Genomic DNA, 25,663 nt, shown 5'->3' with positions numbered 1-25,663 from the left:
AGCCTCCCTCTGCGGGGAGCGTTGTGACCGAGGAACGCATTGTTTTCATCTGATTCGGCTTTTTCCGAAATCCTCATCGCAGTCTGCATCGAGTGAATCATCGCGAGCACGGCTCTCAGAGAAGAAGATGACTTTATCGAACATCATCTCAATCCGATGGAATACTCGCTTGATGGGAGAAGCACTGGGATCGATGGGTCATTGATGGGCTCAGAGCACGGGGAACTCCGCGCAGAGCAAACAGAAAAATGAGGGTCAACCTGGATCCGGAATGGAGAAATTCACTCGATCTCCCGAATCTGCTTTGTGTCGGTTTGCGATCAGGATTCGAAAAGTTTTCAAAAATTTTGGGTCCTGATCAGGCTAATCTTCGTCTAACTTTTCATCCACAGTCACCTCAGCTCAAAACTTCTGTGAGGACCCTACTCTCATTCTCCTCAGAGGCGAGCGTACACGAAGCGACTAGGACAGAACTAGCGCGATAGGAGTCGACACGCAAACGAGCGAATGGGCAAGCAGTCGTTTGGCGTGGCAAGATGCCGATGCGACAGAACCGGTTATATCCCCAGCGACGACGGAACATGTAACTTTCTGACTTAACATCCGCTCCCTTGAGAAATCGTCACGCTAGAGGGGAGCTTCCCGCGGGTCAAGGACCCGGATGCCACCTGTACTGATATCTCCTCAACCTCGATGAGATGAAACTGCCGGTCGCTCCTCGTTTGCTGAGGAGCATTTGGTGCCCTATCCGGGACCAGATTCCATTGTCCCTGAGAGGCAGCGAGAGCGGCTGCCTCGATACCTCGGGCAGAGTTCACCTTGAGCAATGATCAAATGATGATCCCGCTCTCGGATCGTTGGGTGCCACGGCCCTTCTGCGGTCGGATAAACAGATTTGCGACTATGTCCATTCAAGGTGAGTGTGATGCCCACTGACAATGATTTCGATTCGCAGACTCCATAGGCATCGGGAGTTCCCAGTAGGCGTGGCGGAGCGCACTGATTTTGTCCACTCGAGTCTGCTGAGTTTCCCAACCGTGGAAGGCTTCTCTAATCTCGCGGCTAATCCCTCGTCTAGCAGATCGAGATTGCCCAATAAAACTGGCCTCTACATTCGGTCGATCCTAGCGACCGTTGCGAATGTCTCCTTGAGGCGTCATCACGGAGAAGTCGTCCGGACGGTCCTAAGAGGGTCGCAAGCAGAATTGAGAATGCGACGATTCATCATCACCGTGCTTCTGCTCTCCGTTCTGAACTCGGTTACAGGTGAAAACTGTTATCCCAAAAAGTTCAACAGCTCTTCTGTCGTTTGTGTTTGCAACGAGAACAACTGTGGTGATATAGGGAAAGTGAAAGCGGAAGATGGCAAAATTGCGCTCTACCAGAGTTCGATGTCTGGCGAGCGTCTCCAGAGGAGCACGGTGGACTTCCTCTCCGGTGCTCCCGCCGCTGAGCGAGATCTGACCGTGAGCCTCATCAACACACATCTACAGAAGATAATAGGTTTCGGCGGAGCTCTCACGGATGCCGCTGGAGTTCACTGGGCTGGGTTGGGTTCGACCCTCCAAAAACGACTCCTACAATCTTATTATGGGCCAGAGGGCTTAGAGTACAACATGGGCCGCATCCCGATGGCTGCCTGTGATTTTTCAACGAGAGACTACACGTACGCCGACACGCCCGGAGACTTCGAACTCAAGAACTTCGCTCTCGCTAAAGAAGACCTCGAACTGAAGATTCCGATGATTCAGTTCGCGAAGAACGTCAGTAAGGAGGAGATATACTTCTTCGGATCTCCATGGGGGGCCCCTGCTTGGATGAAGACGAATGAAAAGACGTATGGCAAGGGCACTCTGAAAGGATCCCCCGGAGGGCAATACTTCAAGTCGTGGGCCAACTACTTCGTGAAGTTCTACGAGTCGTACAAGGAGCATGGGATCACAATGTGGGGTTTCACGGTGCAAAACGAGCCGACAACAGGATTCAAGCCATGGCCTTGGCAGACCGTGGCCATGAGCCCCTACACCGAGCGTGACTTCCTTAAGAAAGACCTCGGTCCCGCGCTTTTCAAGGCCACGAGCAACTCGATCAATATCATGGTCCTAGACGACAACCGTGTTGTCTTGCCCTGGTGGGCGAATGTCATCTTTAGCGATCCGGAGGCGAATCGATACGCGGCGGGCCTCGCGGTTCATTGGTACACGGATACCCTGAGGAACAGCTCGGACTTGGAAAGCATCCACAGGGACTTCGGGGACAAGATCATCGTGAATACCGAGGCCTGCGAGGGTTTCGAGTTCTTGATCACACCCGTGATCCTGGGTAAGCATGATTATTATGGAAGGAGCCGATGATTCCAAACATTCTATACAATTTGATGTCACTAAGGATCTGGATGCCGTCGTCGATTATTCGGACGGCTAGTCACCGCAGTCGCGATTTCCAGGGAGCTGGGAGCGCGGTGAGGCGTACGCTCGAGACATCCTCGAAGATCTCCGGCACCATGTGAATGCTTGGGTTGATTGGAATTTGTTCCTCAACACTGAGGGAGGCCCTAACTGGGCAGGGAATCGCGTGGATTCGGCCATTATTGTGGATACGAAAACTTCGACCTTCTATAAGCAGCCGACGTATTACGCGATCGCTCATTTCAGCAAATTCATCCCCAGGGGATCGGTAAGTCAGAACCATGCCGGCAGCGCCTTGGGGGGGAGCCACGGGAGCGATACCCGATGTCTTTCTCGCAGATAGAATCTCCTGTCGTTGATAGACTCATAACATTCAGGGATGTAAAGTCCTGCCGGTTTCGCGGCTTCATTGAGCCCGTTTGGAGAATCGCTCAGGGATATCGCGAAAATCTGCGGAGGAATCTCACTTCCCGTATTGGGGCCACTCCTACTCATAATCCCTCGACGCGACCTGAATTCGCTGCTAAAGCTACTGATTCATTCGTTGCAGGTCAGATTAGACGACGCTCTCGACGGTTCCCAGGAGAAATTGACTGTTGTGACTTTCCTCCGTCCTGACAAGCTCAAGGCGACAGTTATTTTGAATAGGAACGATTCAGTGAAGAAAGTTTTGATAAAAGGCTTAGATGGCAAGTCTTTCATGGTCGAAGCGACTGCGCGGTCCATCACCACGGCTCTTTGGTGAAATATCGAACCGAATCCTCTCAATAAAAGCAGGGAATCGTGATGTACTCTTTCATTTCATCTTATGGTAATGAGCTGGAGCCCAGGGAACGAGAAACTATCAGTCTAGAAAAATGTTCGGTCGGAGAAACACGGTACCCATATTCCCGCAACGACTCCACTCTGACACTCATGCAGACTAGGTCGGGAATTGTAGAATTTTTTTATTTGATGCTCCGTCGACCGTGATCTGAGCGCTTGTTATTCGCCTCTTTACTCAGTTTCTCCTTTTGGTGTTTCCGTCGCTTCTGCTTCAGACGTTTCAGCTTCTTCTTCGTCTCCAGACGGCACTTCTTCTTGATCTCCATCCGAGTTTCCCTGGAATCAGAGCTCGTCATTCCTCGCCGAAGAAGATCCGGGAATCGCCTCTAGTGCGTGATCCATGAGCTTGGTCGGTTTCACGGGAACTTCGGGAAGTCTTTTCTGCTATCTCGCCCCGATTCGGCGCATCGAATCCCAACGGGCTACTTACCCTCTGAGCTTTCGCACGAACTTGGCAACAAATTGGACCGAGGTGCGAGATCGTTCATGATTGAAGAATAGACACTTGTCCCCGACTCCAGGAAAAAAATCTTCGTCGCCGCGGAACGGTAAGTTCGGCAAAGCTTTCTCCAGAACCCACTGGCCTGCAAGCAGAAACCGGAGATTCGATTATTCCAGGGTAAGCTCCTCGGGATATACATATACTGCTACCCGAAAGCCCGGGAGAAGGTTGTGGGCTACAGATGAATGAAGGTCACGCTGCGAATACAATTTGAAGAGATTTGTGATAGATTGAAACTCACCATTTTCTTCAGGTTGCCCATCCGCCCATTCCAAGACTTCCGTGACGACACCCTCGTTCTCCCTGGTTTGTCTGTGGGAAGGAATTAAATCCCACTTGAGTAACATGGCATGTAGTTATTCGAACAAATTTCCACAGCAGAGGGTGTCAACGGAGATCTCACGCACGATGAGCAGGTAGAGTAGACGACGGTCCTCAGCGACGGCAAGCGCAAGACTTTTTTCAGGATCATTGTTTGTAGATTGGCTAGTTTTTCCACTCTCGATTGATCTAGCTGCGGAAATGCATGAATCGGTATTAGCAATACCATGAAGACACCACAATATGTCAAATTTCGATTCAATATGTCTGGAAGGTACGGATCGAGACTCAGACCGACTCATTATTATCGACTGACTCACAGTGTGGTCGAAATCCCCGCCACCGGAGCAACTTGGATCCACAAGCGCCTTCGTCACCTTGATCAATCTTGGATCCGAATTGTCGATCTTCAAGAAGTCGCTGTGTATGACTTCGCACCTCCGCTTGCCAGTAACTCCGCTAAGTTCCAGGTTCTCCGCCAGCAACTTGAAACTGAGAGGCGAAAAAAGTCCATTAGGTTTCGTCTCTTGTTATCAGAGAGGTGTCTGGGGACATCATCAGTCCATCATCGCGGCAGGCGTTCGCAGTAGTTACCGTTTGTTGTTGCGCTCGCAAGACACCAGACCACTGCAGCTCTGAGCCGCAAGTACTGATTTGTTCCCCGGAGCCGCACAAGTATCCAGTACTGTATCACCTGAGAGAAGAGAGCGGAGGCATTTTGACGAAAATTTCCGAGGGTCATCCGGGCCCAAGAGGAGGATATCTCGCATTTTCAATTTCTTTCTCTCAACGGCAGGGCGAGGGGCAGAGTCGAACCGTTTTTCGGGTCGAGAGCTTGAACGGGAGCCATCACAGATTTATTGAACATCAGCAGCTGCTTCCACTCGAGAACGAGTTTCTTCATGTGGATATCTCCCTTCGAACTAAAAACGAGGACATCATCAGGAAAATGAATATCCCATGAGTATTCCGACGCTCGGAGGTTGTCCAGATGATTCCAGTAGCTCTCGATCACCGCATCTGCGAAACAACATATTACTGTCAGCTTTCGGCCTCGTCGATCCCGCGAATATCGGTTCCTCGAGGCCATGCGACATACCTGGTGTCGTTCCGGGAGGCGCTTCGAATTTTTTTTCGATGAATCCTAATTTATTGAGCATTTTTCCTAGTGTTGATTGGCTTATCTTCAGACGGTTGAGGATCGCGTATCGGATGCGGGGAATCTGCGAATCGGGAGGATTATTTCAGCTCCGTAAAGAGAATATAGGAGACATAGGATCCCTCCGCTCATCTTGGGCTCATCGTCAGAGCACAAAATAGGTATTCGGATATATAACTTGCCCGCCGGAATGAAGGGCTGACCTTCACTTCTCCTGAAATTTACCTGAGCAGCTGGATAAATCTTAGCCGCATGTGCGAGACTCCGCAAAGTTTCCTGGTATCTCAGAATTTCTTTAACTTTGTGGTTCGAGCTCTTCGGGAGGTACTCCGGCGAGGAGAAGGCCACGTCTGCGGCGACGATCGCTGCCAGCCTGTTTTCACGAAATTTTTGAGTACATGGAGACCACGATCATGATATCGGATTCGAGATCTCGGTCGTGGCTCGAGAAGACTTACTTTTTATCGCAGACTTCGAAGCTGAAACCAGCTCTCTCCAACGACTCCGTCAACTGATCGAAGTTCTCCTGAGCCTGTAAACAATGCGACATCTTGAAGCTCTTGACGCTCCATGATCCGAGATTTACGGCGCTATAAGCTTCGAAATAGCGTAACTTTTCAGCCGCGGGCTACTCACCAAACAAACCAGCCGTTTTATTCTTCTGAGATCCCGGGCTTTGTCTTGTCGAAAGAGAAAAGACTGCTGCTGTTCCTTGCCTTCGAGTCGTGCTTCCAAGACTTTGGTCGCAACGACATACAAACGAGGTAAGGGTCTTCTCATGGCAACCTCTGCCGAGCCCTTGCTCCCCTCACTGGAATTATATTGGAACGGCCGTAAATTATGAATCGGTGATTCGGAATTGAGACTGAGGGAGTGAATTTGTTGACCGGAAGGACTCCGTGAGAGTTTCCCGAGGAATCGAGACGGTCGCGCACCTCTCACCATGGTGAGTCTTGCCTGTCCCAGATTTCATCTTCTTCCAAGGCCCTCCCGGAGGCCTATAACAATTGCTCACTCAAGAAGAGACTCATGCGATAGGATCGAAGTCACTAAGAACCCAGATTTGGAGCTCCGCTCCGCGCTCCACGAAAGCATGTGAATGTTTATAAATAGATACTCACAGCAGACGACGCCCGCGAGGAATACGAGTGCTCTTCTCGTCGCGCAGCGGGATAATACGATGGAGGTGGATTCTTCCTACTTGGATCTTGGTGTTTGGCTTCGCGTCCGGGAAAGCTGGGATCCGTCAAAAGCGGTGGAGCCCTGAGAGGGAACGCTGGGAGCTAGGATCGGTTGCCGTGACACCGTGCTCCACTAACCGGCTTCAGCCGCGGCGAAATACGCTTGCCGACTTCTAGGGATGTCCGTCATCGCCCGAAGGAGTACCCTGCATGGTTCCCAGTGAAAAATGTGTTCGCTTCCGACTCAGTAGGGGAAAGATATAGGGGAGCGAATAATAATCAGCCCCGTTCCTCGCAAAGCATCGGAGCGTCCGCCGCACCGCAGAGAATAGTTCGGTTGTGCTTGCAGGAGCCTCCTCCCGATGCTTCACACAAAGTCGCGCCCTCTAGGCCAGCATTATCTATATATATAAAAATCTCCGCAGGGCTTCTATGTTACCTATGCTCGCCAAAACTGCTGAACGGATTCTCATTGAACTTGACAAAATTAACCATACCCATTGCGGGATGGTTCGTATACGGTCAAAACCCGGATTTTGATTCCCCAAATCCCCCAATTTTGCCTTTTGTCGCATTTGGCTCAACATCGTCGTCTTTTTTTGCGTTTCTCGAGCGGTACAATCCGCTCGGTGAGGGGTAGCGAGCAACCTTACACGACCGAACGGGTCGTAACGGGAGTTCGATCGCTCTCTTCGTTTCATCGTCCCCGTGAAGTCTTGAGGGTCGGAATCAAGATCGGGGACATCGGGGGTCAACTCCCTACGGTCAAAGCGGGAGTCTCATCGCTCTCGCGGTCATCGTGCCCGTCCAGGCTTGAGAGTCCGGGAATCGAGATAGGGGGGCCGTCCACGCGCGTGCTCTTTCTTCGATTTCCATCGAAGATATTGAGCATCGAGAATTGAGGCCAAGGATGCACCGCGTTTTGTCTCTTGAAACTTGAAAGCCGCTCAGCTGAGACTGCGGAGCAGCGGACTTTAAGCCTGGCATACAGAGACAGAGTGATGTGCGATGAGGGCGAATGGCTCACGGACAATCGAATCGCTCTGTGTTGCGTTCGATTTTGATTCCATACACCTTTTTTCATGTTGTCGACTCGCTGTTGTCGATGTCGGTGACATGAGCATCATATGTTCATCCTGTCGTGAGTTGTAAATCGAAAATGAATCCTGGAGAGCATGCGGCGCAGGTTAGAAATGGTGATGATTCTGTGTGGGAAATTTGAGGGCGGAATTCTCGATCATACCGACCGACAAATTTCGGGTTCAAACGGCTGCGATTTGCCGTGCTTCCCGTGCGTGTCAATAAAGCACAAGGTCAATAATTGCAGGCATGCGGCCTGATCTTCGAGAATCCATGCTCACATCGCACGGATGACTATTTGTAGAATGTTCACGTGTCGGTGAATCATCGGATTGGTTTGTTGTGTACGCACCGGATAGTGAGACAAAAGACCCCGTTTATCTTCGAATGATTGAAGATTTATATGAGCATCATCTGTTCATGGTTGGAAATGAATCGTCGGGGTACATGATGTGGTGGTGGGTGAGTGTGATGTGTAATGTTTCGGTATGGGATTCTGATGATGTCCGAAGTTCGGACTCAGAACAATGCTTTCGGCATAAACCGGATGGTGAGACCAAAGGTGTGTGTGTGGTGCCCGTTAGGCTTGAGAGTCAGGGAATCGGGAACGGGGGCCAAATTCTTACCGTCGAAACGGGAGTCGTATCGCTCTCGCGGTTATCGTGCCCGTTCAGGCTCGAGAGTCAGGGAATCAAGATCGGATTTATATGAGCATCATATATGTTCATGTTTGGAGATGAATCCTCGAGGCATATGATGCGCAGGTGGGTGAAGCTGATTTTTCGATGTCAGATTCTGATAATGCGTGAACTTCGGACAAAATAGCAGAAAACGAGCTAACGAAAGCACCGCAAATATCATGGATCATGGCACATGTCCGAGAAGGAAACGAGCATCGGAGATCGACGGAGACCATACCATAAATCTCCTAATAGTTACCCGGTCTTCCATATCTTCAAATGCTACCGGTTGGGGCTTCTATTGGAGAGTGCCTCACAATATTTCAAGGAAAATTTCGCGTCGGAAAAAGTGATCAGTGACTATGGAAGTCTGGGGGAATGAGTGTTCTCGATATAGAGCTCGGAAATCAATGCACGTTAGCGGCCGTCCCGGAAGGACTCCTTCAGGCGAAGATGCTTGGGCGCCGATGTTCCGACGTCGGGCACGTCAGCTTCGCCTCTTAGCCGACTTTGAAGTCCGGGAGCTTCTTCTGGAGGGGGGCTTTCGTTTTCCCAGGAGCTCTGACAGGGTGGCTCCTATTGGAAGGCTTCTACTATGGAAGAGGGCTGCTCTCGGGAAATTCACGGCAAAATGCTTTGAGCCGCAGCGAAGCGCGGCAGGGTACGCTAGTTCATCATAATTTGTCCTCTTCGGACGCCCTCTTCCTGAGACTCCAACTGAACGAGCCGGGGACCACCTTCCCACGACTTCTTTTCCCCCTGAGTTAGGTCTTACAAAATTAGGTAGCTTCTCGCTGAATTCGACCAAGTTGAGTAAGGCCGAGAGTGGCTTTTCACCTGTCCGGTTCCGAGCGGAATTAAAACTCTCTGACTCTGCAAGGCTGTGACTCACTCCCTCGCTCTCTTCGAGGGAACAAGGTACTGCTCAAGGATCGCCGGAGTGAACCTCTTCCTGACTCGCCTACGATTCCTCTCCTGAACGTCACATCGTAGCAGACAATTCACTTCATGAGTCATGAAGTTAATTATGACTCATGACGAATATCGATCGATGAGAGGTTTTCTTCCGCTTGAGGGAAACCTGCATCAAACTTCGACATTCGATCATGATTCTTCGGATCGACGCGCGCCGTGATGATCTATAATCGATACTGACGAGTGATGCAACTATTCCCACTCCGTAGCTGTACAACTGAAGGAGAAGGGTTGTCAGGGAGTATGCGAAAACCGCAAAGTTCGACGGTCTGATCGACCAGCTAGCCCGAAGCGTCGTGTCTCAACATAAGAGTGCGATAATCGAGTCGTCGTCATGCAGGAGCGCTTTGAGAACAACAAAAATACAGAGATTATTGTCCAAGGGACGACATTGATTGCATATCATACACTATGATGTATAGGATATAGATTGAAACAAAATTACGCCGGCGGTGCATCGGTTTTGTTATAATTATTTATATTGTCTTTATTTACATATCCTCTCCAGGGTCGTCTCCGCGTTCATCATCGCCGGTCCATCGAAAAGCAGACTTCACCATATTTCCAACCGATCCCCCACCTCGCGAGTGAGTGTATGTACAGATAATTTTGTCGTGAGCTGCTTTGAGCCTCTTCAGGATTAGAGTTATTGAAGGCAAAAAGGTAAATTAAAATTGTAAGATATCTGGTTCATGGGCATCACTGTCACTAACTTATCTATCGTTTCCTCCGATGGAGCCGAATTCAGGCTCCGAGTCTGTCGAGGAAGCAGATTAGACTTTGAGCTAGCGAGAGAGAGCTATTCGGAGTTTGAAGCCAAAATTTGTCGAGCCAGCGCCAATCCGAACGGCGTCACTTCATCGGTCTCGATTAGTAGCACTCTCAGAAGACGGTATCGAGCCGTCCGGTTGTTCCGGGTGGATTCGACTGTATATATCCTTTAACCAATATGAGTCAGCTCACGTGAGCCATCCTAATTTGAACATGAGGTATCCGACGAGCTAAGACTAGTTGCGCTAACCAACAGCCTCAATCATTCACTAAAGACTCTTCTTGTCGTCTACCCGTTCATCGAGGTTGTTGTTCTGCGCTGCTTTTTGAGCGGCCCGCTTCTGGAGTTTCTCTTCGCGCTTCTGACGGTATGACTGTATGTAGAAGTGGAAGAATTGGAGGAAGAAGACGAAGCACTGGAACAACATGAATGCGGGCAATGCGGAGTATCTGGAAGAGGAATGGAGCGTTCATGAATTTTTCTCCTCTTGGATCTTATGATGGGGGGGGGGGTCTCAATTATCCCGATATTAGCGAGGAGAGAATATCCCGAACAATTCAACGTGAAGAACCGTGAGCCAGAGTCCGGTCGAGATTCCGGATTTCGAATCGAGAGAGGAATTCCCTGCTCTTCCTTCGAGCGAATGGAAGCGAAATCGTCCCAAATTCCCATGAAGGGGTGGTTCGTAAATGAGTTCCGCTCAGAGTCAAAGCTTCGTGACGAAGCGGTACTGGTTCACCCTTGGAGCTAGCTCGTTGCGGATGCGGCCTGCAAGCCAAATCTCCCGATGCGGATTGCTTGACCGATGTGGAAGGTCTTCTGCATCGCTAATGCCCGAAGGGGCCCGCACCAGAACTCCTGCTCCGGAGTGAATCAGCACTGTTTGTGCTCGTTGCGGCCTTCGACATCACGATGAATATTTATCCCCCGACTAGGCTAGCTCCGCTGGAACCACCAATAACCTGTTCTTACGAACAGGCTCAGAGCTCATTCTTTTGAGAGATGAATTCGATCTCTTTGGGAAGGAAACTTCCGTCGGTCGCATTCGGACCCAGTCGCGCAATCATTCTCCACGAGGTTCTTCATTGAGATCATATTCTGATGCGCTCAACGGAGCGAGCGCATACGCGACCGAAGCAGCCCAATCATGAGCGAGACGCGCAAGAGCGGTCCCGAGTTCATCGTCCCTGACTGATGCGTCCAGGACCGCTCCTACGAGTTTCCTTGCACCCGTCTTCTCGACGGCAGGGCTGCGACAGAAATATCTCGGAGTATCGCGGTATAACTGACGCGGATCCAATGAGACGGCGATCGACCTGCCTGTCGACCGCTCCCGACATTTGGGTGCAGTGAATCCAGGCAGGGATTCAGCCGCGTGGGTTCTGTTTTTGGACCACTGAGACTTTCCCAGGCTTTGCTACTCCTCGCTCGAAAACATTGGGTGCGCGGGTCCTATCAAGAGGATTCCTCGTCTCAGGCGGGGATATGGATCGGAAATCTTACCTGTTATTGAGCCAGAACACGAGCATGATGTTACGTGCGATCATGATAGCGAATTGAACGAGCTGCAAAGTGGTAAGGTATTTCTTCCACCAGAGGTATTTCTGGATAGAAGGGCCGCAGGCGGACAGGAAGTAGTAGCCGTACATCACAACATGGATCAAGGCATTGAAAGTGAGCTCAAAGCACGCAAGGGCGAAACCCCCATAGGTGATGTAGAAGTAAACCGAAAACGTGACCGAGACGTGATGGAAAACGTGTAGAGTGGAAACCTGCGGCGAAATCCATGATTCATTAGAGGCATATCTCGTTCGGTTCGGAAGAGCGAGGGAAAATCTTGGAGTACGTATCTTACCTGTCTGAAACGTTTCCTCAGGACGAAAAGCACAGTTTCAATGCACTCCGTCAAGCGCAGGACGAGGTAATACCAGGACACGTTCAGCAGCAGGAGTGTCGTGGGGTGATCTCCGCGGTCCGGCGTAGTGAACCACATGGCATAGTGACCTGAAGCGGATCAAGACTCGTCACGAGGAGCCTGTCCTTGTTCGTATAGCAATATAACGGATAATGAATTATGATAAGCCTCGAATGCGGTCTTGAGGAAAAAAAACATCATCTCGTTCCCGCCATCGGTGATGGACTGCTTTAGTTGGAGATGTCAGTGAACAGAAAATGAGGCTTCCATTCGGAGACCGTGACGGCATTCGAAATTTCCGAGCTTCTGATGGATTGGTAAAAGCCATTCGTAGCTGATGTTCCTGACTGCATGGAGGAGCGAATCACGTCATTCCAGAATTCCACTGAGAATCACTCCAAGTGCGTCAGAGCGAGCTCGTTTGCGGATGCGTCGCAGCGGGTGAAAAATAACCCCGAGACCGAGCCACTCAGAAAAGTCAAAAGGCGCGAATTCGGAATTATACGGCGTGTCTTTTTTCGAGAGCCTCGCACCTCGTAGTACATCTCTGAAACTTGACTCCCCGCAGTCATCCGCCGCATAGAGGAGGACTTCTGCCAAAGCGAGGCCCGCAACGTAAAATCTGCCCTTCGAGTTCTCGATTCGCGCGAACATGAGGAGACGAAGGCATGCTTGGAACGATTGACCGTTCCCGGTAGAGCCTGGGAATTCCGACTCAATCGGAGCTTATTGGCCTCATTGCGGGGAGTCGCCAAGCGAGGCTGACGTATGAGCGGATACGATGGAAGCTGGAAGTCATGGCGTTTAGTGATGAGAATCTCACCTGTCCAGAATGCGTGGTAAATAACGTAGGTGGATATCGACAAGTTCGCGATAACCATAGCCGCGTTGTACAACAGGATCACCGGACGGAGCTCGTAAGCCTTGGCGTTCCTCATCATGCCCGGGCCGAAAACCTAGCAAATGTTCCCATTGTTACTCAAAACTTCGTATTCCGAGCACAAGAGCAAAATTACTCTTCTCACTTATGTCGTCCCAGTGAAATTCCGGAATGGAAGGGTTTCTGACCTTCACGATGTAAACATAGAAGGCGAGGATCGACACAATCGGGGTGGGATTCCCCAACATTAGCCATCCGGCGACCCGCGGATCTTTTTCGGGCAGAGGGAGCCAGCTCTGGGTCGGCTCCATGTCCAAAGACGCCATACGCTGCAAGCAAGGAAAGTCCATGTTAAGGTTTTCAGAAGACAGTCTCTTCCACAATTATCATGTGCAGCTTTCGTACACCAGCGCAGAGCTGGAACCACCCTGGAGAACATATTCACGTCGCACGATAACTGTAATGTATTTAGAGATGCACACAAGTAATACTTCTGGGGGCAGCGAAGATGAAACCCTTTGCGAGGTCTCGTATGTTCTCACGTACCTATCCGTCGGGAGACGGACTGCGTAGACTATGTACATAGAAAAAGGCGCATAAACCCCTCTGTCTAGTTGCCACTCTAAGAATTAGGTGCGAGGGTATTGGTTCTCATAGACTCGCCCGGGAGCGCGGCTCAAAGTTATGAGTCCCGAAGTTCCGAGGCGGCGCCTCTGAAGTTCCGATGAGATTCAGAGCTGGGGTGTGTTGTGGCTGTCGATTATATATTGATGGGCCTGACGACTTGCGGGAGGAGTGAGATTCGCTATCTTCGCAAGCCGACCTTAAAAGGAGCGATGTGAGCATTTCAAGGAGTGCCAATCCATACTCCACAGCCCTATATACATATATAGGTGGATCCTCGGACTATATCGCTGCGCGCCGGTCGAACCTCAGTCGATCCATCCATTACCCTAGAATTCTTAGAAATACGCTTGAATACCGACTCGCACTGATCTAGACTTCTAGACCATGGGATCTGGGATCTGATGCTCCCCGAGACTGCGGCGCTGCCAGCTCGAAGCTGCCCGATCTTGAGCTTGAATGGCTGTGTGGTGGGTTTTGGATGCCCGTCTCCGCACCCTGCAGCCTCACCCGAGAGGGATCATTCATACTCTCCTCCGAGAGTTCACATCGCCGCATATTGTCATACGATAAGAGTTTTCTCGCGAGCTAGCCCCTCACCGGCGGGGCTTCTGATTGTGAGATGATGCCGCCGGATGCATTGGGCCAGTGGTGTGAGCCGCAGCGTTTCGCACCGGAGTTCGGCTCCCCAAGCTCTCAGAATCGCACCAGAAGCGAAAACGCTCGCGTGGACGAGATTTGCAACGTGCGTCGATTCAGAAGGATTCTCGAGCTGTTGCTACGGCTCGCGTGAATTTCGCCGGCCATGTGGATCTTGGGGTACAGTCGATCAAGCCTGCCGTGAAATTGCGACTCGCCGGCTGAGGCGCCCTGTCCGAATCTCCGGGATTAATTACCGTCAGAGCGAGAGTATAGATTGAGGGACTAGGGGCCGAATGAGACGTTGCAGAGACGACGAACTTCGAGAGGGTTGGACCCATGGAAGACTCTCCGGCGGCGGTCCCGGTAGCGGCGGCCGCTCGACTATCGTTGATGTCCCCAGCTTATGCTAAAAATGGGTCAGTTACTTCATCCTGCCGCCGGGCCGCAAACATGCCCGCCGAGCAGCCACCGATCGTGTAGTCACCGGCAATGAAGACAGTCGCCCCGGAAACACCGATTGCAAGGCACTGTGATGGCCGACAATCCCCGGAAGACGCGCTGAGACAACAGCTGGCTCTCATCGCTCGCTCGGTAACAGTCTTTATTTTCACCCCGAGAAGCTTAGCGGTCGACCGTGCATTGTGAAGAATGTGCCGCGGATAGATGCGCCATCTCTAGTTCGCGTTCCTGCTTCCAGAAGCTGCGACAGGATCGAGCGAGCCTCCGTTCAGTCTAGATATTCTCTCCACGCTTCTCGCTCCAACGTGTCTTCGATTTCATCGCGATTAATTATTATATTATAGACCGATCCCATCGTGGTAGCTGCCTGTGAAAGAATATTCAGGGCGTTCGGTCGTTGGGCCCGATGAGACTTTTCGAGGAGCTTGATTGCAAAATGACGAGATGATAGTATCACAGAATGCCTGCTGCTCCCGTTCCCGACTCCTATTCGCGCAAATGGGGCAATATTCGGGTGGGAATCCCGCCAAGTCTCGGAGTTTGTTGCGCATTCCTAGTGGCGTAACACTTTCAAAATTACGACGTTCAGTTCGCGATCTGCTCGAGACAATCTCCGATTGAGTGAGCCGGTATCTGAAAAGCCATAGACTGCATTCCCCGCCCTCCAGAAAAACCAGGGATGGAATACGTCTCCCGGGAAGTTTCCCTCGGAAATCTTCAGGGAACCGTATATGGTGACCACCCAGATATTCGCGCACGGCCACCGTGTTCCTGAACATCCATCCGAGGACCGCCCACCCCGCCGATATTCACTCGCGTTGATCGTTGAATCTCTCTGAGTGGCCTTGCTCTGCAGTATACGGCTTTGCTTCCGCACTTAGCTCCACCTTGGCTTCGGCGTTAGGTATGCAGTCGATGCCTGGCTTAGTCAGGTTGGGGTATTTTCTGAGGAGATTTTCGGCCTCTAACTTATAGGACGTTGCCGCAACCTGCTTGCACGGTACTGCTTTCTTGGATGAGATTTTTTATGTCCAAGCTGAAGGGAGTCGACGTAGCCAATCCCGAACGATGAGGGATGGGAAAGAGCGCTCCCCGAACCGATAGAGTCGGAGTCGTTTGTTCACTTTCTCATACGATACATCCACTTCGACGAAAGAGACTGGTTGGAATCTTTCCTCGGTAGCAGTACTCAGCTGTATGTCGATCGGTTGAGCAAATCTCGGAACTTCTGGAGTGCCATGGTGGAGTTCGCGCTACCGGTGTCGATTTCCATCTGCGCAGGTTGATTCCCCAGTTTGACTTCGATGAAGCTCGGCCCCATTGAAGTAATGTGATGAAATTCAAATTCTTCCAAATGATTCAGAGCGAATTTCGTCTTACGGCAAGCCTGTTGAAGATGGCCGACGAGTCCGCAATGCTTGCACGTGGACGTTCTGAATCGGCAGGAGTTCGCCGAATGATCTTTTCCATTGCAACGATGACAGGCTGACAATTTCCTCTGGAACTTGCCGTTCTGGGGTTTTTCCTTCTTAGCGAATGTAGGTTTGCCGAATTTACCTCGTGCAAATGTTCTATGGGATAGCGCGAATACGTTTCCTGGATTCATCGCACCGGTCGTACTTTGGGCATTTTGGAGACTCTGCGCCACGCCATAGACTTCGGACAAATCCTTGAAAACGGTCGTCTTTGTCCGGATCGATTGTCGAATAGACTTTCCGTCGAGTCCCATTATGAATTGTTCGATGAGATTGCTTCGAAGCTCACTCGCTGTCCACTTGCAGTCCTTCGTTAGGCTTCGCAAGCGACCCTCGAAATCGGACAGGGTTCCCCCTGAAAGCTGCCGAGATTTTCGAAACTCGATTCGAACTCACCATTGGTTCCTTTCTGGCTCGAACGCGACTCCCACAATTTTGACTATTTCATCGAATTTCAGGTCATCCGGTGTCTTCTCAGGACGAATTTGGTCATGGAGTCGGCGAAAAGCTCTTGGTCCCATGTCAGCGACCGAAGCACATCGTTGCCGCTGAGCATCCGTCGCTGATTGGAGTAGATGATTTTTCAAACGCGAGACCCAAAGAGATCATCTTTCAGAGTCCGGTTGGAACTCCGAGAACACCGCGATTCCCACGTGGAAGTTTGATGGAGTTGCCATGCCCCGAACAATTCCTTTTTCGATGAAATTTCTTCCTTACGATCACCCCGCAGTCACTGAGTAAGGGGATTCCGTCTTCGTCGCCAAATGTTGTTAGGTTTAGACTGGGAAGCGATTCAAATGAAGACACGACATTTCTGTGTGAGATCCGTATTCCCGACTGAACTTCCATTTATTTGTTCACGCGCGCTTAGCTGACGATATTGATGGCGCGCTACTTCAAATGGGCCTGACACCGAGTCTCTCGAATATGGAGCTCCTGTGAAAATTACAAAATCGCAGCCATCGTCAGTCATTGGCTCAAGGTGCACCACCGCAATGAGAATCTCTCAGCCCGGAAGAATGATATGCTTCACCGAGCCATGCGCAAGTCATACGCATTGCGGAGCGGAGTTTCCTACAGGAACGATGACGAGATCGGGATGCGAGAACTCTTCGGATACGAGATAATCCAAATCTAGCTTGTACGGCAGTGACTGTGTGCGGGTATCGCGTGCCGGTGGCTCGAGCTCGCCATGAGCTTCAAGCGGGACCCTTTCCAACTCACTCCATGATCATCAAGTGTGAACAACTCCTCGACTCGTATTCGCACGCTGCCAAGCACATGCCTGTCTTTCTGGAAAATCCCGAGTCACGATAAATGTGTTTCACAGGAGCTTCTCGTTCTCGCATGGACGAGCGTTTCCGTTTTCGCGCGCAAATCTCCGCAGGAGCTCGACCGTCGCTTCAAGATCTGCACTGCTTCGAAATTGTTGATATCTGAGGTGGATAATTGAGGAGTCCTTGAAATTCGCAATCCGGAGACGACTTTTCGCATAAGTCAGCCTTTAAGAGATCGCTCCAGAATCTCCGTGATGAAACTTCCCATTTTACTACGTCGCATCCCATGTCAGAGTAGAATGAGGAACGATCGTTCCGAATCCTCGTTCGACATGTCCAATCGCGCGATCGGAAGCAAGCATCGTGAGTTCTGATTTTCTTTCACAGATTTCGCGAAGGCTTGTCAATCAGAGCTTCCTGTCGGGAAAAAATGTTTCTTCGCCGTTCCGTTTCATTTCCGATCGCTGGAAGCACGGCTGACAGCGAGAAGAATCTGTAGGCGATGACTTCTCAGCTCAATCCAGAATTGCACTCCGAAGAAGAACACCTCACGAACCTCATCTTCGGGAGATCCTTATCGGTTCGTGGGCTGCGGAGCGTTGAGGTATAGTTTGAAGGGTAACTGTATACCCTAGAGAGAGGGCCGCTCTAGCGAACGCAAACTGCCGTTCATACATCCGCTTCCATGCCTCTAATCTCCATGCGAAAATCAGACCGATTCAACCGACCCATGCAAGCAGCGGGGATTCACGAATTTTCCGCTCCCGGGCTTAATCAGGACCTCCGCCCTGATCCAAACCATCAGAGAATGAATCCCGATTCTTCCCGGCGCTTGCTCCCCGTTTTCAAGATTTCTTTTCCATTCCACGAAAAGCCTAAGGATCCGTAGACTTGGAAATTGTCTCCACTTATTCAGTCGATCCCAGAAAAGGGAGAAGAAGAGTTCCTTTCCAATATAGTTGATCGGGTATCCAAGAAATTATGTCTCGCTGTTCGTTTTTGAGACGGCTCCCCGCCGTCAATCTGGCAGCTTCGAACTCATGGACGGAGTTGACGTCCCCGTCTCGGTCTCGAATGATTTCACTGAGTGAGTTGTCGAGGATCACAGAGGCTCAAACCAGGATTCCGCCGCCCCCCGAAAACTGCCGCTCCACTCTATAGCCCACTAAGCCTTCTGGGTGAATCCGCCACTGCATGCAAGCAAGCGGAGTATCCCCGTCCGCTCAAATTCCCCCAAGCTCTCGGCACATGTTCGAATAACTCGTCTCATGTCCGAATGAATATCAGGGATGTCATAAGGATACGACGATGACAAGGAAATCCCAACAAAGCATAAACGGAAGTTATTAAGAAACAAAAGCACGGGCTATCATCCAATGTCACCATTGGCGCCGCGATGACTCCGCATCCCTTCTCGGATCGTGCGTCAGACCGCAGGAAATGTGCATGCCGGGTGACTTCTGAACTTGCACGGCCAAGAAGAAATCAGCCCGATTATGGCTCTGAATCGAGCCGTGTCTGCTCATAGATGGTTGCTGCCACCACTGAATCATCTGCCCGGGGTCACCGACCGATAGACGAGTAATAGTAATATGAGGCTATGCATATGTTGTCCCCAAAATGTTCCGTGTTTCGATCGTTAGCTTGTTCTCAGGGAGTATAGGGTTCGAATTCTTCTCCGACCATGGGACACTCGGACGATGAACCCCCAAACTTTCCCGCGCCTGAATGGACAATCAGAGATCGACAAGACTAAATTCCGGCGGTACCGTCTTTTCTGCTTCTCCTCCTCCCGTCGGCCACAGACGAGGCTCACGCAAAGATGGTCCGCGCTCCCGACGTACGCAAAGACGCAGAGGAGGTGGGCGGAGAATGCATGAAACTCGTTGAACGATTTAATGAGATGATCGGGCACCGGGTACGCCGCGTCGAAGGCGGATATACTCGATGAGTATATTCGTGTCTCGGGGCTTCTCCGCGGTCCAGCCATACCGAGTCTCGCGAGATCGGAATATACTGATTATGTCTGCTTACGTGATGAAAAACGACCGGAATCCGGCAAACATAAGAATGTCGCCCCAAGGTTTCCCAGGTTTTCTGTCAGACGACGCTCAGCTCCCAGGTTTTCTGTGGGATGACTACGCGTCGAGTGATGGCTAGACCGCATTGCGCGGGATCGCTGGGATTTGCGCGTGATCGGTAATCGATCGGGTACGAGCTCGCTCTGAGCGACTGATCTCAGAGTTCGTCGGGCAAAGTAGGATTCAGACGCTCGTTTTCGAACTATCGAAAATCATTGAACGCGTTCAGGCCCCAGGCACGCTGGAGTGTGACGAGAACACTGCGTTCAAGCCGGTTTGTCTTGACGAACAGACATTGCCCAGGACTTCGACGGTCAAGGCTCCCAGAATCCGAAGGGACTTCTGACGTCGACTGAGGTACGAAGCCTGACGCTCCTTGCTTCACCGTCCCAGCCGTCTACGGACGAGGCAGCTTCCCGTATTGTGCAAACTTCGCGCGGAATTCGCGCTGGTTGAGAATTGACACAACAGTGAGCAACAGAATATTCTGCTAATTCCAGCGGGAACAGCAGAAAACGATCGGAGCCGCAAATTATTAAACAGCGAGCTTCGGGCGGTGGACTTTCCATTGCTCGTTTTTTTTGTTGCTCTAAACGCTCGATTCCTTCGGCTTCGCTTGGCAGGATCCAGTCAGGCGACCGTAGAGCGTGAGTTTCGACAATGCCCGGTATAAGAGCGGCTTTCACTCCTTGAGGAACTTTCCGAAACAAACAGCCACAGAAAGTTATCTCAGTTGTTGTTTCACTCATTATATGGGTACGGGAAAAATCATAACGCCGAATTTCTGGCTTGTCTTCGGTCAAGGTGTCTGATTCAGGTTTTGGAGATTCTCATTTGACGCAATGGATTTTCTGAGAAACACTGAAGGCGAAACGAAATTACTCGGGCTGAGGCCGCGCGTTTCGTTGGCTTGAACCTGTGCCTGGCGTGTCGATTCGGATTGGAAGGAAAAAGGGAATCCCCGACTCACAGGGATACCAGGTCCCTCATGCGACGACGGCTGGTCTCAAGCGACTTTCGAGATGCTGCAGCGGCTCATGATCTGGAGAAAAGTAGCGGCTTCGACAAGAAAAGAGGTAGATTTGAGTTGAACTTACATAGTCGAGCTAAAGTTCCTAAGATATCACGATATATTCTGGCACACAGTAATTCAACAGCCTCAATCGAACGACAGATATGGCAACGGCTTCTTCGGAAGGATATCGGACTATATCTTCAACCTCCTTTCCTTTTCCGGCTGACTGAGGCGAAAATCGAGGGAAGTACAGAGAGTGACCGGTCGATGCTTCGCTCGCTCACTTGCGTAGTCGCTTGGACGGCGATTAGTGCCGCTCCGTGGAAGAAATAGATTTTTCAGATTATAAGTTTCAACAGGATGCTTGAACAATTCATTTCACGTCAGTGCTCCACCAAGGATTCCCGCTATCAACACGGTTGCTTGCTCGAAGCCCCACCAATGACATAATCGAACGCTTCTTATGAAATTCGGATCGTATGTGCCCCTTGAAGGTTTTTCTCGGAAACGGATCTGAATTTCTCCCGAGAGCGCCTCAGGACAGATGCATGTTTCCATCGGGTGAATCCGCCTGGGACTCCGGGGCGGAGAGATTAGCCCGGGAAAGCATGCCAAGATTTTCGCAGACAGGAAACACTTATATAACTCTTTCGCATCTCCGGGGACCTTTCTTTCTTCTGACGAATTATTCCCCTCAGAAAACCCGTTCCGTCCGAGAAGCATGGACGCGATGTTGCGCGGCTCAGGTTCTTGACTGATTGCGTTTCATGCGGGGAGTTCGTAGTTTCCTCTTGATTGTACGCCTTGGGAATCTCGGTTCAGATCCGCCGCTCCGGGAGGACTCAGTCAGTCGGAAAATCGTCCTTAGATTACTCTTATGTCTCCTAAGCTACTAGTGTTGATCGATTTCGCTTTCTGGAAGCTATTCAGGATTCATTGATTCCGACGAATAATCACTGATTCCGATGCCTCGAAAGAAATTCGTCAACGGGAACGAGCTTCGCTCGCAGGAGTCTGCTGCCTCCGACACATGCTCATTGTGCCAGGATTTCTGGGGTTGGGGAAAAGGGGATTTATCTCGATCGCATTCGTCCGTTAGCACCGATGCAAGATCGGATATGTGCATGTTTGTGTGGCTTAAGTTTTTCCTGTCGCGTAAGTATGTTTTCTGAGAAAACTGCTTCACGAGAAAGCGACACGAAAAAATCATGCAATCTTCGATATTCTGGATTGGCTCGTCTGCCAACATCCGGTCCCTTATTTTCATCCTCTTTTTATTTTCTTGACTGCGCACGTCACACGAGCAGATTTACGTCACTCGCGACCCTTTGCGAATGGTCCGGGGCTCGCGGGGATGGTGTCGCTCGAGCTGGATGCACCAAAAAGACCGCTGATCCGTTAGCTTCGTGTTTGGAACCATTTCGCGAGACATCCAGTCGCTGACTCGGCGACGAAACGTAGATGCAATGCCGTTAGTTCGAGCTTTGGATATTTGGTGCAATTCGGACGATAAGCAATTGCCATCGTCTGATGGGACAACGCTGCATTTGCTTCCCGACCGATCGTCGTGATTCGGGTGCTCTGAGGCCGATCAGAGCCGTTGAGACCTCCATCTATTGGAACATCACCGCGGGAAACCATTGGCTCGGTTTGTCGACCCCTGAGAGCGGATGCCAACGATAAATCGATCAGACAGACTTGAGTGGATCAACAAGAGAGAGAATTCGAAAACCCAAGCCGGTTCGAGTCGAGTCTCCGAGGCGGAGGTGTCCGCCAATGTTTCCTCTCGATTTTACACATTAGTATGCATCTCGCCTCTTCGTTTGGCATCTTATCGAGGATGACCCAGCATCACCGAAGCCAAATCCTTCTTGAGAAGAGCGATGCATCGGAAGGGAATCCGGCGTTGCCCCTGTTCATGCCACGCTAATTCGATGATGACTCAAAATGAAGTACGATCGGACGGACATTCGGGTTGAAGGTCGCGAGCTCGGAATAATGAGCTGTCGGATTTTCGGAGGATTGGAATTCTCGCGAGTTTCAGGCAGCAATGACGAGCTCCCCATAGGGTTCACCCTCCGGAAATCGACATGAATCCGCCGCGTCGGACGGCATCGTTCCGTTTAGGGGGAGCGAGCACTTTCTGAGCCTCCGGCAGCTTCTCGGTGCCCTGACACCAGATAGGGAGATACCTCATTCATCCATCGTACCGGAGTGAACTTCCTTGTCGTTCGAGGAGTTTTCCCGATCTAGCGCCCGACAAGTAGACCGCTCTAACGTTTCGGTTCAGCAGCGCTACATTTCCATGAAGAAATGATTATACTCCAATCAATTCGCGATTGAAGCCGAAAAAGAGCTCCGAAGGCTAAATGCACGCGTGAATAACAGATCCAGCTCCAATGAGCGGGTACGTAAGGAGCACTGCAGCTGACAAATCCATTACGACCAGAAATTCCTGCATTGCCATAATTCCGGTCAAGGCCTGCAGCTACAAATAGCAGTTTTTCTGAAAGAGCTGCCGCTTTCATCGACAAGAATTTCACCCCGCGCGGCGCATCGTGGCGGTGGATCATTAAAGAGAGACCGACAGACCTCAGCATCGTTCCGGGTTTTTGCTTTCCGATCTCGGAGTTTCCCTGTATCCATGTTCATCGAAGCTCACCGAGCGCCATCGATAACCGAGCGTAGATTGACGAAATTAAACTGCTCGGCACCGATATCATTCTGTTGAACGATACGGAAACGGCGAGGTTCCTAGTATCGCGGGGCAATTATTACGATGCAATCGAATGGGAATTATTCATTTACGTGATTACTCTCTCGATGTTGAGAGCAAGTGATCACTCCTGCCGGTCATCGGTCAGCTGTCTCTTGGGATCAGAATCAAGCTCTTGCTGGCGATCGAGGTCTTCATCCTGATCCGGAGTTCTTCTTCGACAAATTTTCCGAGGCCAGTAAGAACGCCATCTGTCTCGGAGATAGAACGACACGACGACGCGACGTTAGGATAAAACGGCTGCTGTCGCAATTCTCGCCGCCGACCCTCATTTTCGGAAGACTTCGGCGATATTGCACACTACCGCCTTCGATAGGAAGAGTGGTTCGTATTTGCGTCCGCGCTGCGGGCTAGTGCGTGGGTTTAGGGGAGGGCTTTAGATGAGCGCTCCCGAAAATGAAACATGCCGCCATGGAAATAAACCTAACGGAAGTCGGCTCTCTGCGATCGTTGCCGCCATTGAACTACATAACGAAGGTATCGATTAGCGAAGCTCGCTTCGATGAAAAAAGCAGTGGCTTCGCACCGGATCCCAGTCGCCGATCCAGGGTTCATCCTGAGGATTCACCCGCGGAACTTGAACCGGGGTGCCCTTGGGCTCTCCGACTCCGGGACACTCCCATTTCCAGCTGGGAAGTCACCACTGACGAGCACTATGGGAGGAGGCGCCATAGATGTCATAAGTTCAGGGTTTATCCTTCGACATGCGGGAGGCCGTTCGATCCGCGTGCGCTTCGTAGGATCCGGAATTGGAGGAAACAACAGTCTTCCAATCCGACACCGATGCTTCCGGCTCAAGGTTTCTGGTCAGGGAATACCTAAGGGGCAATCTGGGGAAAAGTCAAACAGCTCACCGCGGAGCTCACGTTTGTCGAGAGGCTCCCAGATCCAAGTGACACAGGTGTTCCAGCTCGGGTCACGCACGCTATCAGAGAAACGTCTTGCCTATCCAACTGTTTCACTGCCTAATAATTTCCAAAGTTTTCTTACAGAAGTTTCTCTTTATCACTGTGTCTGCGTGAATGCTTTTCCGAAGACGTGTGTGGACTGACTGCCGCCGACCACATCGACTTCACCTCCTTCCACGTGGCCCTCACCACTATCATCGCCATCAACACCGCCAATCGAAACAAAGCTTGGAAGATCTTACGTAACTGACATTCGATTGACCGCGGCTCGCCTTCTCGCTGTCAACAGCATGCGCTTTCTTTTGAAACAATCCAGCGCAAGGCGGAACGCGCGGGCGACATGTCGAAGAAATGGATTTGGAATGCCGAAACCGGATCAGCGGGCGCCCGTGTACATCGGGCAAGTTCCGTCTCCGAGACGATCCAAATGAAGACTACAACCCCTAGCTGGGTTCGAGTGAATTCGCTCGTTCCGAACGTATGAATCGCGCCTCCCGTGTGCTCGGATTGCATAAAGAAAGATACGCCGGCACCGGTGAGATATCGGCGTTAGGCTCCGCCTGTCCGGGAGCTCTCGTCGATGCGATATTAGGAGGGTGAATGGGTTTCTGCGTAGTGCGTTCCCGACTTCTGAAGGGATTCCGGATACTGCACCCTAACCCTTTCGCTACCCGTCCGGATTGCTAGAGCTGCGGTTCTAGAATACATTTTCCTTCTGGAGAGAGGACGACTCTGTCCGCAATACGCAATGCTCTGTCTTTGGCCCGTCCTATGGTTCAACTCTGCAAGTATTTCCCCTATCAGGACTTGAACTTCAATATCCATATACGATCGTTCGGAGACGATCCGCTCGTGCCGCGCAGTCAGCACCTTGGTGTCAAAAACGAAGGAACCGGTGCGGGAATTGCGATTTCTATCGAAATTAGAGCTGTTTCCTTGGGAATCCCGAGAAGCGGACTTTTCTAGAGAAACCAAGGAGCGGTCGAGACGGACGGAAAATTACGTGTCCTCTCTTATCGAAACTCTACCGGTTGCTCTTCTCGCGCGGAGACATACGGGTGGAGAGGGTGTGTCCGAGAGATGATACAAATGACCATTATCCGATCCTCCCTCTAATAAGGACAAATTACTAATCAGTAAAAAATCGAATACTTCCTGGATTCTGGTCGGGCTCATTAGACGATAAATCAATTCGAAGCTGTCGATCTTTAGAGTAGCCGATGGATCAGAGCGATTATCATCGCCTGTCCCGAACTCATCATGCGCTCGATCCGCAGGGAGATTATAACCTCTAAAATTAAACCCCAAGTCAACTTGGGTGCATAAGCATCGAAGCTGAAAACTCAACCGCCACGCCACAAAGATTAAACGTAGGAGGCTTGCCCGTAGCGCCGCCGCTCGAAAAGCGTTCCTCGCATCTGGCATCCGCAGAAATGATGCGCTCTCTACCCCTTTCGTCCTGGCCACCTTTGGAGAATCTCGCTGCTGGCGAAAGACACGAAACAGCGTGAATGCCGCTTGTTTATCCATAAACGAAAACGAAATTGGATCTTCGACCCGGACTTGCATGTGTCGAAATCGGCGATGACGATTAACTTTCTTAGTGATTCACTATTGATTTGTGCGCTCCTCTCGGTGATATCGTTCAGTCGGCGACGCATCCGTGGAGGCGGACCGCCTCGTCAAAGTCCGCTACAATTATTGGAGT

General features: G+C 51.0%; 3 protein-coding genes across 3 annotated transcripts; 1 reads left to right on the top strand and 2 right to left on the bottom strand.

Moving 5' to 3' along the window:
• The first annotated feature begins 1,109 nt into the window (after positions 1–1,109).
• LOC100899268 (lysosomal acid glucosylceramidase) lies at positions 1,110–3,195 on the top strand. The gene is made up of 3 exons (XM_018639179.1): positions 1,110–2,322; positions 2,447–2,676; positions 2,959–3,195. Exons 1-3 carry the CDS (start codon positions 1,212–1,214, stop codon positions 3,151–3,153), a joined length of 1,536 nt encoding a protein of 511 aa, XP_018494695.1. The 5' UTR covers positions 1,110–1,211; the 3' UTR covers positions 3,154–3,195.
• A 142-nt stretch (positions 3,196–3,337) lies between these two features.
• On the bottom strand, positions 3,338–5,995 carry Nsun5 (Nop2/Sun-like domain containing protein 5). The gene is made up of 11 exons (XM_018639160.1): positions 5,852–5,995; positions 5,674–5,747; positions 5,441–5,588; positions 5,156–5,279; positions 4,873–5,076; positions 4,651–4,750; positions 4,377–4,548; positions 4,143–4,249; positions 3,977–4,047; positions 3,664–3,817; positions 3,338–3,509 (listed from the first exon to the last, which is right to left on the bottom strand). The coding sequence occupies exons 1-11, from the start codon at positions 5,993–5,995 to the stop codon at positions 3,356–3,358; spliced, it is 1,452 nt and encodes a 483-aa protein (XP_018494676.1). The 3' UTR covers positions 3,338–3,355.
• Positions 5,996–9,587: 3,592 nt separating this feature from the next.
• Positions 9,588–24,102, bottom strand: LOC108864143 (elongation of very long chain fatty acids protein 7). The gene is made up of 6 exons (XM_018639177.1): positions 23,902–24,102; positions 12,887–13,027; positions 12,642–12,774; positions 11,759–11,907; positions 11,407–11,675; positions 9,588–10,352 (listed from the first exon to the last, which is right to left on the bottom strand). The coding sequence occupies exons 2-6, from the start codon at positions 13,022–13,024 to the stop codon at positions 10,172–10,174; spliced, it is 870 nt and encodes a 289-aa protein (XP_018494693.1). The 5' UTR covers positions 13,025–13,027; positions 23,902–24,102; the 3' UTR covers positions 9,588–10,171.
• Positions 24,103–25,663: the final 1,561 nt, after the last annotated feature.

This window comes from Galendromus occidentalis, unplaced genomic scaffold, assembly GCF_000255335.2.
Source record: "Galendromus occidentalis unplaced genomic scaffold, Mocc_1.1 scf7180000077384, whole genome shotgun sequence".
Classification (NCBI taxonomy): domain Eukaryota; kingdom Metazoa; phylum Arthropoda; class Arachnida; order Mesostigmata; family Phytoseiidae; genus Galendromus; species Galendromus occidentalis.
The sequence above is the reverse complement of the archived record's forward strand: the minus strand, read 5'-3'. Positions and strand labels throughout refer to the sequence as shown.

What these genes read in the sequence shown, in the direction of transcription:
- LOC100899268 (XM_018639179.1), top strand. Translation starts at nt 1,212, where the DNA reads ATGCGACGATTCATCATCACCGTGCTTCTGCTCTCCGTTCTGAACTCG. An exon ending in GATCACACCCGTGATCCTGG is followed by an intron (nt 2,323 to 2,446) that starts GTAAGCATGATT and finishes CGCGATTTCCAG; the next exon opens with GGAGCTGGGAGCGCGGTGAG. An exon ending in AATTCATCCCCAGGGGATCG is followed by an intron (nt 2,677 to 2,958) that starts GTAAGTCAGAAC and finishes CATTCGTTGCAG; the next exon opens with GTCAGATTAGACGACGCTCT.
- Nsun5 (XM_018639160.1), bottom strand. Translation starts at nt 5,995, where the DNA reads ATGAGAAGACCCTTACCTCGTTTGTATGTCGTTGCGACCAAAGTCTTG. An exon ending in AGATTTATCCAGCTGCTCAG is followed by an intron (nt 5,280 to 5,440) that starts GTAAATTTCAGG and finishes CCCGATTCGCAG; the next exon opens with ATTCCCCGCATCCGATACGC. An exon ending in TGGGCAACCTGAAGAAAATG is followed by an intron (nt 3,818 to 3,976) that starts GTGAGTTTCAAT and finishes TTCTGCTTGCAG; the next exon opens with GCCAGTGGGTTCTGGAGAAA.
- LOC108864143 (XM_018639177.1), bottom strand. Translation starts at nt 13,024, where the DNA reads ATGGCGTCTTTGGACATGGAGCCGACCCAGAGCTGGCTCCCTCTGCCC. An exon ending in TTACCACGCATTCTGGACAG is followed by an intron (nt 11,908 to 12,641) that starts GTGAGATTCTCA and finishes GATCCGCTTCAG; the next exon opens with GTCACTATGCCATGTGGTTC. An exon ending in GTGTTCTGGCTCAATAACAG is followed by an intron (nt 10,353 to 11,406) that starts GTAAGATTTCCG and finishes TTCCTCTTCCAG; the next exon opens with ATACTCCGCATTGCCCGCAT.